General features: G+C 44.8%; 2 protein-coding genes across 2 annotated transcripts in view; both read left to right on the top strand.

Moving 5' to 3' along the window:
- mast1b (microtubule associated serine/threonine kinase 1b) overlaps positions 1–13,708 on the top strand; it is a 36,025-nt gene extending 22,317 nt beyond the window's left edge. Inside the window, exons 7-25 of the mRNA XM_008292276.1 lie at positions 775–876; positions 2,678–2,810; positions 2,893–2,960; positions 3,430–3,506; positions 3,628–3,836; positions 5,398–5,536; positions 5,644–5,776; positions 6,463–6,628; positions 6,747–6,848; positions 7,531–7,653; positions 8,005–8,114; positions 8,210–8,370; positions 8,495–8,754; positions 8,847–9,071; positions 9,476–9,705; positions 10,236–10,358; positions 10,471–10,604; positions 10,706–10,893; positions 11,946–13,708. Coding sequence (XP_008290498.1) covers positions 775–876; positions 2,678–2,810; positions 2,893–2,960; positions 3,430–3,506; positions 3,628–3,836; positions 5,398–5,536; positions 5,644–5,776; positions 6,463–6,628; positions 6,747–6,848; positions 7,531–7,653; positions 8,005–8,114; positions 8,210–8,370; positions 8,495–8,754; positions 8,847–9,071; positions 9,476–9,705; positions 10,236–10,358; positions 10,471–10,604; positions 10,706–10,893; positions 11,946–13,528 — 4,266 coding nt within the window. The 3' untranslated portion in view covers positions 13,529–13,708. The remainder of the gene's footprint in view (positions 1–774; positions 877–2,677; positions 2,811–2,892; positions 2,961–3,429; positions 3,507–3,627; positions 3,837–5,397; positions 5,537–5,643; positions 5,777–6,462; positions 6,629–6,746; positions 6,849–7,530; positions 7,654–8,004; positions 8,115–8,209; positions 8,371–8,494; positions 8,755–8,846; positions 9,072–9,475; positions 9,706–10,235; positions 10,359–10,470; positions 10,605–10,705; positions 10,894–11,945) is intronic.
- Positions 13,709–15,581: 1,873 nt separating this feature from the next.
- The window catches only part of atg4db (autophagy related 4D, cysteine peptidase b), a 9,729-nt gene continuing 8,289 nt past the window's right edge, over positions 15,582–17,021 (top strand). The window contains exon 1 of the mRNA XM_008292269.1: positions 15,582–15,689. The gene's annotated coding sequence lies outside the window, so the exon portion shown is untranslated. The remainder of the gene's footprint in view (positions 15,690–17,021) is intronic.

Below are 17,021 nucleotides of genomic sequence, written 5' to 3'. Positions count from 1 at the left end.
TGACAAAGTGAAGCATTAAGCAGCTAAAAAAGCACCTAAAAAAAATAAGAGTTCTTGTATAACTGTGTCTGATGAGGAAACATTTAAAGCTATTAAAGAATTTTGAGGTTAACGTGTTTAATAAGATATTGGGGGAAATTAGTATTTCTGAATTGCATTCGTATTGAAAAATGTTATTTGCTTTTTTACATTTTTTTGTCTTTTTTTAAACAAAATCCTCGTGAGCAGGAATAAAATACAGCCAACACAGCTGAACTGCTTTTTCTCTGTGGTGAACACTTCGAGCAGCATCTTTAAAAATGAATCATAACCTGAACAGACACAGACGTACATCCTCAGGTAGACGGAATGACGTGGCGCTGCGGAGGACCGACTGACGGACGGATTCAGTTCAAGTCTTTTTAATTTAACTCAAGCACATGATGCCTTTGACGAGAGTCAAATTGAAATGGCTGTGGCAAATGGAGGCTAATTGTGCTCGTGATTCACCCGAGCAGATAACGCTTATCAGGGAATCTCATCACCATCTCCGTTTTGACGGTTTGATTAGATTACCGCAGGCTGCCTGGGGCGGGTTTGATTCTATCTGTTTTTTTAGGGATCGCATTGGCTCATGTCTCACAGCTGTTTGAACCCTTGTTCCTTTGTCACTCTGTCTGTTTTCTTGACTGGCAGATTTTCTTCATCTCCTGTCAACATATTGGTCGGATAGCTTTTATAAACTTTGCTAACATATATCCTCTTTATCTCCTTCTTTATCTGTTTACATGTCAGGCCTTTGAGCGGTCGGAGAGCTCTGAGGTCGCCTTCGTCACAGAGTTGGTGAAAAAGCTTCTCATCATCATCTCCCGACCCGCGAGGCTTTTGGAGTGTCTGGTAAGATCATCGTTTCCGGTGTTTACCCACAATTGTGCTGCGATGATCACAATCCTCCTCCAGCCCCACTATTCATCACAGAAGATTTCTCAGCTCTTGTGACTTAAGGCAAATGGATTTCCTGTAAATAAACATGAGCCCAGAGTCTCATTTGTTAGCCCATTATAAGCATTTAAGCGGGTTGATGTGTTACACAGCAGGGGGTGGTAGAAAATCAAAACAAGCAAACAGACAAGAGTCGGTCCAGTCTGTCTGCACGGCCGAGACATTTGCATTTAGATGAAAATTTACCGTGCCACAGTATGACTTATACCAGGCCACGGCCCCCCCGCTGCTCAGCTGCCTTCCAGTCAGAGGATGAGTGTGTTCGTCTGTGTGTGTTTGTCCACGAAGCCCAGTGTGGCTGCGTTTCGTAACAGGGTATCAGTCGCGCGCCCTGCGTGAGTCACGCCACGCCGCCGTGGCTTCTGATTATGAGTGACAGCCGAAACACGGAGGATTGATTCATCGATCTAAATTCAGTCTGCATACGGTTGAATTACAATGTGGGAGGTTCACTGCATGTTCTTGGCAGCAGCAGGAGTTGCACATGAGGTACGATGGCAATTAGTGGGGATCATATAAAATTATTCTTGATATTGGATTTTATATCTGATATGCAATTTCGGCTTATAGCTGATGCTGATACATATATTTCCCACCTAATTGCAGAGGACATTAGGTCTCTCCTGCAGTGGAATTAAAGTGTTATTATGCCTCCTCCTGGTGCGATGGCCCACTGGCAGGTGTCGACATAAATACGCTCTGTCATAGCTGATGGCTTTTATGGACCCGAATGCACAACACAATGTCATCAGCGCGGCTCTATTGTAAAACAGCTTTTGTGATGGAGAGGGAAACCGGGGGCAGGGAATCCAGAGATGAGGAGGCTGTTGCCGTTGAATGGCTGCCATGGGAATCCTGAAGTGTGTGGCGCCTGATAGCTGGCGGCTGGTTGCAGGTTGATAGCGGGGGAGCGAGCTGGCGGAGGACGCTGGAACCAGAGGCACGAAGAAGTTAAAGCTTAGACTGGGAGCAAACACAATGCTACTAATAGAGTCGGGCCAACAATGCAGAGGGATGGAGTGACGAGGTTTGAGTGCCTAAATGGGGATTTATTGTCCGTTTGAGGAAGTCAGGTCCCCACGGTGCGATTGTGTAAACAGATGTAGGTCCCCTTAAAGCATGAGTAATACAAACACATAGAAAAATAGGTGATAAGCAAGAGACAAAAGGGAGAAAGAGGAAACAGTAGAAACACCAGGAATAGCAGGAATGGCTCAGGTGGGAGAGCGGGTTGTTGATCCCCGCCCCTCCACAGTCGAAGTGTCCTTGGGCAAGACGCTGAACCCGAAGTTGCTCCCAATGGCAGGCAGCACCTTGCATGGCAGCTCTGTCGCCATTGGTGTATGAATGGGTGAATGAGAAACACATTGTAAAGCGCTTTGAGTGCCGCTAAGGTAGAAAAGCGCCATGTAAGTGCAATCCATTTACTCTAAATATACTTATTCATGTACTCAAAACATATCATCATATATATTTTTCACCATTACCACCAATTCTAGGTGCTCATTTTAGGCTGAATCTTCTTTTTTTTAATGCCTTTATCAGCCGATACCAGTAACGATGCTGTCATCATGGTGCATCCCTACTTCTCCCACAAACATAACTGATGCCAAACATTTCCAAACCATGGCACATATATATATAAACTCATACCTCACGTACCCCCTCTTACTACCTGATGACTTCATGTCTCCAGGAGTTCAACCCTGAGGAGTTCTACCACCTGCTGGAGGCGGCCGAGGACCACGCCAAGGAGGGTCATCTGATGAAAACAGACATTCCTCGATACATCATCAGCCAGCTGGGACTGACCAGAGACCCGATCGAAGGTGAGGGAGAGACAGAAAGAAACTCTATGATAGAATAAAATTACAGTCAGATGATTTAACCGAGACAAATGTTTGTCCCCAGAAATGGTGAACCTCGACAGCTACGACAGCGAGGGACCAGTAACGCCCGAAACCGATGACTCAACAGAGGTGAGATCCCAAACGTTACCTCACTCTGGCCGTTTTTCTTCAGCGCTCAGTGCTTTTCTTGCTCTCTCAGACGGTATAAATTGTGACCTGCCAGGCTAGTTGTTGCTCTCAGTGAAAATGTCTGCTTCATCTGCTAATGACTTGGCATACATGCTTTTATCCATCTAATTTATGCTGAGCCTCTGAAAACAGGATATCCCTCTCCTTGAAGCGCAGGGCCATCCCTTTAGCATTAGGCACCACTCCAACTGTCAAAATTAAGCTAAGTAGGCAAAAAAGAAAATTAAGGAGGAGGAAGGAGGGAACAGGCTCGAATTAAGGGAGCTTTTTAGAAATCTATACGACTAATTGAATGTGAATCACCAAAGATAAAGTTAAGAGGTGGTTTTTAACATGTAACATTTTAAGCAGACGTAGGTTTACGTCTGAAATCACGTTTAATCACTGCAGTGTGATCTTTGATCCACAGGGTAAGATGAGAGCGATGAAACCACCAGGGGAGGCAGATTTTCAGACTATCAAGCTCATCAGTAATGGAGCGTATGGGTGAGTCTTCATGTGTTTACATACAAGTGATTTCTTTTTAAATTTGTTGCTCAGGCACGGACACAAATGTTCTACAAGCAACACAAAATAACGCCCGTATGTGTGTTTCTGTGTGAACCAGCGCCGTGTACTTGGTGCGTCATCTGGAGACACGCCAGCGATTTGCCATGAAGAAGATTAACAAGCAAAACTTGATCCTGAGGAACCAAATCCAGCAGGCCTTTGTGGAAAGAGATATCCTCACCTTCGCGGAGAACCCCTTTGTCGTCTCCATGTTCTGCTCCTTCGAAACCCGTCGGCACCTCTGCATGGTCATGGAGTACGTAGAAGGTGAGGATGTCGAGATGGAGATGCGTAGGTGCACTGGAGCAGCATGCTGGTGGGGAAAATGGTTTTTAGCAAAGTGTTCTGTCCACAACTGTACTTCCACTCATTCTTTATAAACAATCTTAACTGTTGCACATTTGAATATGAATTTGCAAGATATAAATAACACAGAAATAAACCAAATTTATGCTACGTAGACTAGTGATGCACGATATTAAAATTTCTGGCCGATGCCGATATCCGATGTTAAGATTTCTGATATCGCCGATAACCGATATTACAGATGTCGATATTACATTTTTGCTCACACCCAAAAATGAGTATCAGTAAGTACTGTGAGAAAACTATTCAAAAGAAGCCAAATTAGACCGCACAGTCTTCTTTGTTACATAACAAAAGTAAAACATATTTTAACATATTTAAGTCCAGGATTTAAATAAAAACATCTGTGAAATAGCAGCATGAAATGTGGAGACGAAGGCGCTGATGTTAGACAGTCATCGACTAAATTTGTTCATCGGACCGATACCGATATATCGGAAAAAACACTGATATCGGTCGATTCTGATGTGGTCGCCGATATATCATGCATCCCTACTACATACTGATTTAAAGTTGCACATATAAGACGAAATTTTAATTAATTTGTTGTTTTAAATAAAGCCCTCCTCTTGCAGTGTTTCCCCTTCTCCTTCTCTGTTCTTAAAATAATAATCAATTTAATCCATTTTCATTTCATCTTATTCTCATTTTGGTCTATTTATAAGCTCTCATCTGATCAGCTCTGTGTTTGGCAAAATTTTTTAAAGTCTGAAATTGACGGTACAATGTTGTGCGTACATCTAGTTTCTTCTCATATCACTTGAATTACAACATGCTGAAAAGTTCGTGTAGAATTTTCAGCCTAATGATGAAAAAAAAAAAAGTACTGCCTACCCCAGTTTTAAGCCTGTTTGAAGACACACTGTGTGTATTTAGCTGAGAATATAAAGATCTTTTGCAAATTTCATGGCAATGCACCCAATATTTGTTGAGACATTTCACATAAAACCACAGATGTGATCACGGTGCTGGAGGGAAAATCAGAGGCTCAGCAAAGTCAGTATATTTCAGCCTCCGTATAAATAATGTTATTGATATTTGAGTCTGGAGTGTTCGACTGATAAAACCCTTCCTAGAGCAAAAACCTAATAATACTGCTTCTTATTACTGGCCTACCCGAGAGTTTACTTAGTGATCTGAGCCTTGACATGGGCTGCTCATGAGTTCTTCTATTTTCAGTCCAGTTGGTCAGATGAGCCAATAAATTCCCAGCGAGATCAGAATGCAATACTGAAGAGCCAGATAGCCTTGAATGTACTTACTCAGGATGACGCAAAACGGAGTCATCGTGCTCCACGGAATTGCACTCACCAAGATTTCTTGATTGCATCCTGTCGTGCATGTTGCTCATTGGCCCTAAATGGAAACTAAAATAGTCGAGGACGAGAGGTACCGGGGAGACGCTCGTGGTAATTGCCGATGTCAGCGGCAGGATTAATCAAATCATGAATTGTGCTGGCAGGTGGGGACTGTGCCACTCTGCTGAAGAACATCGGGGCTCTGCCGGTGGAAATGGCTCGCATGTACTTTGCAGAAACAGTCCTCGCGCTGGAGTACTTGCACAATTACGGCATCGTGCACCGGGACCTGAAGCCTGACAAGTAAGACAGGTTTAGTTTACCCTGCAAAGAGATGATGCAAACACTATTTTATTTGCTGTTTTAAATGAATGAATAAAGCGTTTTAACTCTTCCCTGTCTGCCCACAGCCTCCTGATTACCTCGATGGGCCACATCAAGCTGACGGACTTCGGCCTGTCTAAGATGGGTCTGATGAGTCTGACCACCAACTTGTATGAGGGACACATAGAGAAGGACACTCGGGAGTTTTTGGATAAACAGGTGTGGCACACAAATGAGATTACAGCATTCTTAAATCCAAGTGGAAGAAACTCCTAGAATCAGTTTATTGAAGCCACTCTAACATCTTAATGAAAATAAGTATTCAGTGGATTTAAATTAATTCAAATTAACACTGAAATATGCAATTAAACTCTCACTTGGGTCTTTTTTTTTTTTAAATACACTACGATCCAAGCTAAGTTTCACTACCAAATGCCCTTTGATGTCTTCATTTTCTATGCAAAGAGATTCCCCGCCATTGTGCGGCGGGCAAAACGAGACCGTTAACAGTTGGCAGAACAATAGGCCAGTGTTTCCTCAGTTATTATAATCATTTCTCTTTTAGGTAAGGCTTATTCTTTTGCAGCCTTTCATTCGGCGCTTTGAGTCTCGGCCTCATTATTTCTTGTGTGCGTACATCGCGGCAGCCAGGAATCTGTTAGCATTCAGCGCATGCCCATCTGCACATGAAAACGCTCACCGGGGGCTTTGATGTTTTTCTTGGCATCTCGGGGTCGGACTTAGATACGCATGCTCCATGCATCTCGCTCAGGGTTTCTCACTTGGTATAATTTTAAATGATGAACACAGTTAATTCAGAACAGGCATGAGTGTTATTAGTTGTAACCGAGGTAGGGCTGCAAGTTATTCACAGAAACGCCAATCAAGTGTGGCTTTTCTTCAAGGTGTACGGAACTCCTGAGTACATCGCCCCGGAGGTTATTCTCCGTCAGGGCTATGGGAAGCCGGTGGACTGGTGGGCGATGGGCATCATCCTGTATGAGTTCCTGGTGGGCTGCGTGCCGTTCTTTGGAGACACGCCGGAGGAGCTGTTCGGACAAGTCATCACAGGTGAGCGATCAAAGGCTCCAACTGGAACGTTGCTCAACCAGATTTCTTGTCTTCCACACAATATTCTGACTTTTTCCTCATGCCCTCCTCCCTCCTCTCCCTCTGCTCTGTCTGCTAGACGACATCGTGTGGCCTGAAGGGGATGAAGCTCTTCCAGTCGATGCCCAACACCTTATTTCCTCCCTGCTGCAGACTAATTCGCTGGTTCGACTGGGCACAGGTGAGTCACCGAGAGGAGGCGGTTTGAAATGCTTCCAAATCCCATTAACATGTCCCATAGGCATTCACTTCAATTAAATTCAAACTGGAGGTTATTTCATAGCACAGATTGTAAGCGTTAATACTTAATTTGTACACCTTCCACCTATTTATTTATTAAAATGGCTGAAAAAGGCTAAAAATAATCATAATAGTCATACTAATAGTAAATAATGATGTAAATATGTAGATAGGTCAATAAATAAATGGTAAAAGAGAATTAAATGAACAAGTTAGACAATTAGATGATAAAAAATACAATAAATAATACCATAAAAGTCATGTTTTTTCTACTTTTATTACCTTTACCAGGTCATATGTACAAACTTTTAAGTAAATGTTTACATGTGGTGGAGTATTTTTACACTGTGGTGTTCGTACTTTCACCCAAGTTAACGTTCTGAATACTTCCTCCACCACTGGAAGCGCCCCTCGGGTCCACATACGCTGACCTAGAACACTGACTGTCGTCCTGCATGTTGGCGTACGGGTTCAGTTTACCCAAATAAGTCAGCTTCTGTCATGGCTGAAATGCCTCCACGTCCTTCAGGGCTGCACTTATTACCTGTCTGTCTTCCCTCTCGCTGCTTCTCTATAAATACACCCGCCTCCTTTCCTCTCCTCTCCTTTCCTCTGCCCTCAAGGTGGTGCTTTTGAAGTGAAGCAGCACTCGTTCTTCACAGAGGTGGACTGGAACAGCCTGCTGAGACAGAAGGCAGAGTTCATCCCTCACCTTGAGTCAGAGGAAGACACCAGTTATTTTGACAGTAGGTTTACCCCCTGGGAGCGCGGGGCGCCGTGGGAAACTTTGGTTCTGGCCTCGGAACCGCAGAGCTCTCGCAGCTTGGGAACTTCTTAGTCATCAAAACAGCTCTTCTGAATCATCCCCTCTCTCCACCACCAGCCTCGTTAAGGCACTCCTGTTATTAGGAGGCCTACTCGAGATGCAGAAAAGTGTTTATCAGTGTAGTTTTTAGACTTGAATGTGTCGCAGTTTGTTCAGATTATGTCTCGTGGAATCTGAGCTGATGCCTTTAGCCTGGAATGTGTGTTAGCATGAGCAGAAAAAAAGCACAGTGTTCATTCTGATTTGATGTCTCGCTGCTTGTCATCTCCAGCTCGCTCTGAGCGCTACCATCACGTGCACTCCTATGATGAAGACGATACCAATGACGACGAGCCCGTGGAGATTCATCGCTTCTCGTCCTGCTCTCCTCGCTTTAGCAAGGTCAGGACCCTCAAATTTATGTCCAATTTTCCCTCCTAAAAAAGCACAATCATTGCCCAAAAAATGCTAACTGCAGTGTTGTGTGGATGCTAAAGGTGTACAGCAGTATGGAGCATCTGTCCCAGCTGGAGCATAAACCCCACACAGTGACTCTACGGGAGCACAAAGTCCCCAGAGAGGATCGAATGGCCAAGAGAGAGAGCCTGGGAAGTGTCACCCTGAGAGACAAGAGCTGGAGGACGGGCTCACCTGAGATGTGAGTGCAGAGGACGGAGCTGTTCATGCGTGGAGACGGTTTCGGTGTATTTTTATCAACTGCTTGTGAGCAGTGTCACGGAAAGAAAAATATTTGAAAGTGTGACTGCTTTGCTTTTTTTCAGGAAGCGCTTGTCCTGCTCTGAGTCCTCCTTCACTGAGAGCGACTCGAGCCCGCCGTCCGGAGCCCGACGACGCTTCTCCGCCCTCATGGACACGTACCGCCTGGCCTCCCCTCTGGAGCTGGACTCTGAGCTGCCTGTTCCAAGCAAACAACCTCCGGTGAAGGCAAGAGGGACTTCCCTGGAAGGAGCAATGGGCGCCATCTCATCTCAGGGCGATCTGAGATGCTTCCTTAAAGACAGTAACGGCTTCACAGCTGGAGGTAAGAAAGGATTCAGCACTGAACAAACCCTTATTAGATTTAAACAGATGAGAGGAGCATCTGTTGACTGTTGGCTTTCATGTCTCTGCCAGACAAAGTTTTGAGACCTGCTGATGCATCACTGCCGCTGCCCATCAGTGCGACCATTCTGGGCCTTCCAGACCCACTGGGGTCCCGCGGGGCCACAACAGACCTGGTGCTCCGGAGAGTTCGCCACCAGCAGCTCTCAGCCGAGGGAGAAAAACGGAACTCACGACCAGGAACCAAAGTTATCAAATCTGCCTCTGCTACTGCTCTGTCCGTCATCATCCCTGCAGGTAAGCGTATATATGGGGTCTCTGGTTTGGCAGCACCTGAGTGTACATGGTTAAATACTAAAGATCACAGAATTTTGTGAATAAGCAAAACACAATAAATAAGTAAGGCAATAGTTGGACTTTTTTCCGAGTTTATGGCATGAGTCTGAGAACAGCACAGTGTGGGTGAAAGTTAGTCGTTGAGGAGTTGGAGGTGTGAAAAGCAACAGTTTCCTATTTTTGTTTAACAATAGTGGCAACAAACAACTACTTTATAATACAAATCAAGTTGCGTCTCAGCAGCTGAACACTTCCAGTGTGAAGCTGCAGCAGTAGGAAATGTTTGCTTTGCATTAGCAGTAACTTAATAGTTCCTTAACATTTAATCCCGTCGTGTAACTTTACCTCCACGGCTCTCTCCCCAGTGGAGCAGCATGGCGCCTCCCCTCTAGCGAGCCCCATGTCTCCTCGCTCCCTCTCGTCCAACCCCTCCTCTCGTGACTCCTCCCCGAGCCGGGACTACTCGCCCATGGTCAACATCCTGCATTCTCCAATCACCATCCACCGCTCGGGGAAGAAGTATGGTTTCACCCTGCGAGCCATCAGAGTCTACATGGGAGACAGCGACGTGTACAGCGTGCACCACATGGTCTGGGTGAGTGAGCAGTGCGAATGGCATGCAGAGATCGTAATGACTGTCTTCTGCACACTGAAGAAGAAATACATTTACTATTGATTTATTTACCACCTTTCATACATACAATGCAGCTCTAACTGCTTCCTATCAATTTATACACAAATTTAAAACTCAAATCTGACTGACGTACTGAAGACTTTTGCCTCAGATTGAGTTAAAGTTGATTTATTTTTTGAACCAGCATAGTAACCTATTGTTCAGCTTCTCCCATTTCATTTCAAATAATTACTGTACAATCAAAATTTTAAATTTTTAGGACAGCGTGCTAAACACTTTGGAGTTATTGAGGGCTAGCGATGCACAATTGTGTGTCATCTGAATAGCTATTTAATTTGACTTCATGTTGTTGCAAAATATGGCTGAAAATGAAAAGTGGTGTGGTCCATGTATAGAACCTTGGGGAACACCACACGCTGTGTAATGGGTTTTAGAAATGGTTTGTCTGAGTGGCAGAATCTGTTACATGAAATCTTCTGTTGTGCTTGCAGCATGTGGAGGATGGAGGTCCCGCCCAGGACGCCGGACTCAGTGCAGGTGACCTTATCACTCACGTAAACGGGGAGTCAGTTCATGGTCTGGTCCATACTGAGGTAGTGGAGCTAATCCTTAAGGTGAGTGAGATCTGTCTGAAATTTAAAAATTTAAATGTGTCTCTAAAACTTTGCCTCAGAAATAATATGATTCATATAAATTCATGTCTATATATATATATATCATCTTCAGAGTGGAAACAAGGTGACAGTTACGACTACTCCCTTTGAGAACACCTCCATAAAAGTTGGTCCAGCCCGCAAGTCCAGCTATAAATCCAAGATGGCCCGACGCAGCAAGAGGACCGGAGCCAAGGAAGGACAAGAGTGCGTTGCTGCAAAATAGATGCTTTTTATTACACAAACACTTTCTCCTTTTATGAAATCCCTTCCTTCGTCTCACCTTATAATTTATTTTTATCTTTCAGTAAGAAGCGCAGCTCCCTCTTCCGGAAAATCACCAAGCAGTCCAACCTGCTGCACACCAGCCGGAGCCTCTCCTCTTTAAATCGCTCCCTATCTTCTGGAGACAGTCTGCCTGGTTCCCCCACCCACAGCCTGTCCGCCCGCTCACCCACTCAGAGCTACCGCTCCACTCTGGAATCCCCTTATCTGGGTCAGTATGAAAGGCTGCGAATACATGTGCCTGTTATTAGCAAGTTGGGCCTAAAACATAATGAATACATGAAAGCAAAAGCACACAGTTGGTGCATTAAAGGCTTTGATTTTGTATGTTTTCATTTCTAAAGAGTAAATCAAAGGCATTCTGTGGAGAAGCACCGCTATGGGTTTGGCCGCCTCATTGGGCTGAGAGCAGTGTTTAATATAATAGGCAAACAAATTTTGCCAGAGCCTGGCTAATGCTGCTGATTAGAATGTTTCAGAAAGTCCAAAAAACAATCCATGTTTGATGCACATATTTTATTTGGTGAGTAAAAATGGTTAGAAATGGTTGCCTTCGAGTTCTCTTCTACATAACTGGAGCAAGTGAAAAAGCTGCATCCATCCATCCATCATCTATACACCGTTTAATCCTCACTAGCGTCATGGGGGGGCTGGAGTCTATCCCAGCTGACTCAGGGTGAAGGCAGGTTCACCTGGACAGGTAACCAGTCTATCACAGGGCTACACTTAGAGACAGACAACCAAGCACACTCACATTCACACCTACGGACAATTTAGGATCAACAATTAACCTCAGCATGTTTTTGGACTGTGTGGGAGGAAGCCGGAGAACCCGGAGAGAACCCACGCTGCACGGGGAGAACATGCAAAGTCTAAACAGAAAGATCCCGGGTGTCCTCACCAGGAACGCGAACCGGTGACCTTCTAGCTGCGAGGCAACGATGCTAACCACCGCGCCACAGCAAAAAAGCTGCATGACTTTTGTAAATATTTGAAAAGTGGAAAAAACTAAAGATTAGAGTAGCGTGAATGCTCTGTAAGCATTTCCATTTATTTATATATATACAGAGCAACAAATCACAACACATCATCTCAGAGCATTCAGTTAAAACTTTACAATATTAGAAGGAGAAACCCAACAATTTCCCTTTGAGCAACACTTGGTGAGAAAATTGTAAGAAATTGAATTCCCAGCAGCACAGACAGACATGTTTTTTTTCCCTGACAATAAAAGAAAAATCAAATTTCCTCTTCTCTCCTCAGGCACCTCATCTCAGAGCAGCTCCCCAGCATCCAGCACTCCCAACTCGCCCGCAGCCTCCCACCACATGAGGCCCAGCTCCCTGCACGGCCTGTCTCCCAAACTTCACCGCCAGTACCGCTCCGCTCGCTGCAAATCTGCCGGCAACATCCCCCTGTCCCCCCTGGCTCACACCCCGTCCCCGACCACCTCCTCTCCACCGCCGCTCACCGGCCACACCGTGGGGAGCTCCAACACAACGCAGATGTTCCCCGCCAAGCTGCACTCCTCGCCTCCTGTCGCCCGGCCCCGACCCAAGAGCGCCGAGCCGCCCAGGTCCCCCCTGCTCCAGCGGGTGCAATCCGCGGAGAAGTTAGGAGCACCGATTTTGCCTTCCTCCTCCTCCTCGTCATCGTCGCCTTCTCCTCTCACGGGAGGGGTGTCGTTGCGTAAGCATAGCCTGGAGGTGACGCACGGGGACTACAGGAGAGAGTCCTTCCACTGCGAGCACAGTCTGCAAAGCCTGCTGGAGATGGAAGGAGAGAACGGACCTGCTCCCCCGTCTCCCTCGTCGTCCTCCTCCCCCTCTCCGCCGATGGGAGGCGAGATCGGAGGCCTGAAGCCCGTGAGGAGGCTGGGAAGGCAGGAGTCGCCGCTCAGCCGTGACACACTTCTAACAACAAGAGAGAAAGATACACAAACCACAGAGCTCGCTGGGTCGCAAACTGAGAGCACCGCTCCGAAAGCGGAGTCCAAAACCGGTGCTGTCGACACGAGTAAAACGTTATCTACTGCTGAGGTTGTGAGGAGCAGCGCAAAAGCAGTTGACATCAAGTCTAGTGCCTCGTCCACAGAAACCAAGCCCAGTCCTGTGACCAAACCTCAAAATGTAACCACCTCAAGTTCAGAAGCAGCCAAGAGCAAACCCAGCGAGAAAGTCTCCACTCCAGGCACAACAAAGGGACAGAAGGATGCTAAGCAGCAGAGCGCACAAACAGACAGCGGGCCTGCCACTAAAGCTCAGGAGAAGCCTGAGGAGAAAGGGAAAGCTGCCGCAGACAAAGGTAACCTGCAGAAAGCAGCAGCTGCAGAGCAGCCCAAGCAACGTAAAGGCGCAGAGGGAGCAGAGAGAGGAGGCGTAGGTGGCGGTGATAAAGCAGCTGACACAACCAAGATTAAAGGACCTGCACCCCCGGTTCCCAGCCAGGTTCAAACCCACGCTGCAGCCAGACACAAAGAGCCGACAAGCAGCTACAGAGGAGCCAAGGAGGAGAGGGCGCACCTGGAGGTCCTGGAGGAGAATCCCATGTCCCCCTCCTCCAATGCAGCCTCGCCCTGCTCGAGCAAGTCCCGGCCCATGTCTCCAGGGGATAAAGGCAGCTTTGTTACCCAGCTCACAAGTGTGGCCAAAACGGTGCTCGGGCCTATGAAGGAGGGGGGGAAGGTAAAAGACGCCTCCAAGTCAAGTGAGGAGAAGCGGGGAGGCGCAGCGGGGAAAGCAGAGGCTTCGACTGGGGGAGTCCGCCGGGGGGCTCAGACAGCAGCCGGTGCCGGTACGCTCCAGTCTGATAAAGGAAACAGTCGCAGCTCCAAGCATCACTCATGATCAGAGGAGCTGCACAAAGAGTGAGACTCTCCCATGTAATGCCTTTTACTGTAGCATCACACCGACATATCATGACTTTAAAAGACGGGAAGACGTAAATGCCTGAAGAAAAAAAACAAACAAACAAAAAACACCAAAAAGATGACATGTAGACAAACAAGATGTGAACAAAGATGCATCTGTTGGAAAAATGTGTGCACATGGTGTCCCAACGTAGAGCTGTGTATGTTCCGTATGTTCATCACGATATGTTGTAAATAGTCGTACGTCTCAATGCATGTTTGACACTGTACATGGAAAAAAAAAATATTTAAAAAAGGAGATGAAAAATATACAGCAGACCTTAAGGTAGAAAACACTGTGAACAACTTTTCAACCGAACACACGCCAACTCGCGCGTCAACAGGTAGGATTCTGTTATAAATGGGCATTACTCACGTTTCAGATCAGCTCTAGTGCCATCGTTTAGTTCAACACATTTCCTTCGTGTTCAGTTGCTACAAAGTGGATCAGATTTTTCGTAACATGCACTGAATAATACAACAAACATACTGGAAACTGGACCAAGATACCAAAACGCTTGGAAACGGAGAGTGGATCAGCTTCAGATCTGTCTAAGGGCTGAATTTCAGTGGGATTGAAAGAGGTAAATGAGATGAACTTGCACAGGGACACTATGCAATGTGCTAACGATGCCACTTTTTTTCGGTGTCCCCAAATTACTACGTTTACATTGTGCTCGAGGCAAGAGGGGGAAAAAAAATAGGGGGAAAAGGGTCGCAATAAGCCAAGCAAACACATTTTGTTTTCCGCTGATCATAGTGAAATGTGCAATTATGTATTCTAGGCTGTTAAGTGCGTATATAAGTGTGCTGGGAGGGTCATAAAGAGGCATAATGAAAGCAGCACTTAGAGGAGAGTTCGCTCTTTCATTCGTTCTTTTTCTATTTATGCAGAAGTACAGTTTATTGTTTCGTGTGAAGGAAAGTGCCAGTGTTTTTCTTTGTTTTTTTAAATTTTATTTAGGGATAATGTGAAGTTTTTTTTTGTACTTACATGTACAACAATATGCAATCCAAGAGTGCCCAGTTCCACGAAACAGAGCCTCCTCCTCCGTCAGTGAGTCGAGAACACACCAAGCCAGGAGTAGAACCGTCAAGAGCATCTTAGCAGTGAAGGTCTTACTTGTTGTTGTGTGTTAAAATGATCTTTTTGGGACATCAGGCTACCAGACCTGTCTTAGACTGCCACCTTGTGGACCACGCCGTACGGCACCAGAGGTACAAAGAAGGATTAGTGTACATTTTCTATGTAGTCTGACGTAGTTCGCCTGTAGATCTTCCCAGTTCACACGTCATAATTCTGATGCATTCGATGATGAACACGTTTAGACCAGATGAGTTTTACAGTCTTATCCGTCACGATGTAGTGGTTTAAAGAGACATTAACCCAATGTTTGGACTTTAAACACCAGTGGTTTTGTGTGTGTGATGTGAGAAAATTGCACTTTATGTTGTGTCAAATATTTTTATTTACTTCTATATTTCTATTTTTTTTTATTTGTTATATTTATTAAACTTGTTTTATTTATTGGAAAAAATTTTTGTCATTTTGATTCATGACTTTTACATCTTAGATGAAGAGAAATCTACCAAAACCTGTGTGGCTACCCCCCATCTTGTGCAGTTTTCCATGAGTCTCAAGTTGTGATGTCGCCGTCACGTCCATCTTTGTCCAAGTGTTTGACTTTCTACAACAACTGTAACTCTGACTGTTGTTGTCCATTAGCCACTGTTGTGAGAAGAAAAGAAAAGAAAAAAACAATGCAAAAAAGCCTATAGTGCAGAGATGTAATAAAAATGCAGAGAAACCCTCAGCTTGTGTGACTGCTTTGGTGTCAAACAGCATCACTGAACATCCACACGCCTGATCGAGGCTCGCTCGTGATTGGCCCTCCGTCGACCAATCACAGCGGGGGCCGACACGTGACCAGTATAAACAGGAAGTAAATGCAAATTCGCTGATCTGCTCGGTGTCCGAGGAGGTCGAAGAGCGAGCAGAAGTGACAGCAGCAGAGCGAAAAACACACGAATATCTCCAGTAAACGTATTCAGGGACTCTCTCTGATTAACGGAGACAGAATGAGGATGGTACAATGAAGGTAAAAGTCCGTATTGATGCGTAAATTAAAGACGTAGCCCGCAGTGGCCACCGCTGTCTCTGTAATAGCAGGGGGATGAAATGTCTGAAATAAAAGTTGTATTTTATTATTTTAAATCAGGCAACTGGTCACACTTTTTTTTTTAATCACTAGAATTTTTTAGAAAGCACGTAGTTCATTGTAAACTGTTCGAAATTGAAGTTTGTTTGTTTTTTTAAATTTGAAACAACTCAGAAGAAACATGTCCCATTACCATAGAGTCACATCCAGGGAAGAGTTCACCTTTTACGTTCCTAATTTTGTTTCGGTATTTTTTTTTAATACGAAATTGGCTTTGACATACTGATGAAGATTAAAATTTATCCAAATATTCTTGATTTTATTACACTCATTGATAACTAAGTACATGTATTTCAGCACTGTATGAAGGTTTTTACGCTGCTTGATGCTTTTAAAGTCACACAGTGATAGATTTAACCCCTAAAATCTCCTCTCTGTGTGTTAAAGTTTCATATTTAGAAGTTTTTCTCATATAAATAATCCCAACCTACCATCAGTGACACAGGTTTGATACCAGCCTGGGACCTTTCCTGCACATCATTCCTCCTCTTAGCCCTTCCTGTTCGGCTGTTCTTGTAAAATTAGGGCAACCAAAAACTATTTTTAAAAAAACTGAAGATTAATCCTGCTCAGCATCAGTGTGTCATTGTGAGCATGATAGCAGTGTGGATGTGGTTAGAGTTTAACGAGTCCTTCTACAATGATTCTACAAACTCATTCCTGGGCACCAAAATTACCCATTTAACCTTTTTTTTAATTAAAAAAATAATTTCTTCTTGCCTTAAAATGGCTTAGATGAAACTCTGCATCATTACCTCCTTTAAAATGTGCAGATCCATGAAGTCCCTGCCTCTCTGTTCGTTCCCTACTAGCTTCAGCTTGAGCCCAGCTACTCATCTACAGCTCTGCTCAAATACCAAAACTAAATCTGTTACATATGAAACCCCGAGAATCTGTGTTTTTGAGACTGATGTCAGTACGCCACGGTTTCAAAGCTGAAAAGTGTCAGTGTGTTCCAGCATATAAAAAACACCAGACGGACAGTTGCGAGGTAGAATGTGATTTTTAACCCTGCCTTTTTAACCCTTATGTTTAGCTGTCTACAGTGCCTAGTTAGTTTCCAGATTGATAATTAAGTTTTAAAACTGTGTAGTAATCTCATAGAATGCAGTGAGTTTCCAACCTTTTCAGTCTGTGACACCATACAGACCTGTACATTGTTAGATAATCCATCCATCCATCATCTATACACCGCTTAATCCTCACTAGGGT

This window comes from Stegastes partitus, unplaced genomic scaffold, assembly GCF_000690725.1.
Source record: "Stegastes partitus isolate 25-593 unplaced genomic scaffold, Stegastes_partitus-1.0.2 Scaffold798, whole genome shotgun sequence".
Lineage (NCBI taxonomy): Eukaryota > Metazoa > Chordata > Actinopteri > Pomacentridae > Stegastes > Stegastes partitus.
The sequence above is the reverse complement of the archived record's forward strand: the minus strand, read 5'-3'. Positions and strand labels throughout refer to the sequence as shown.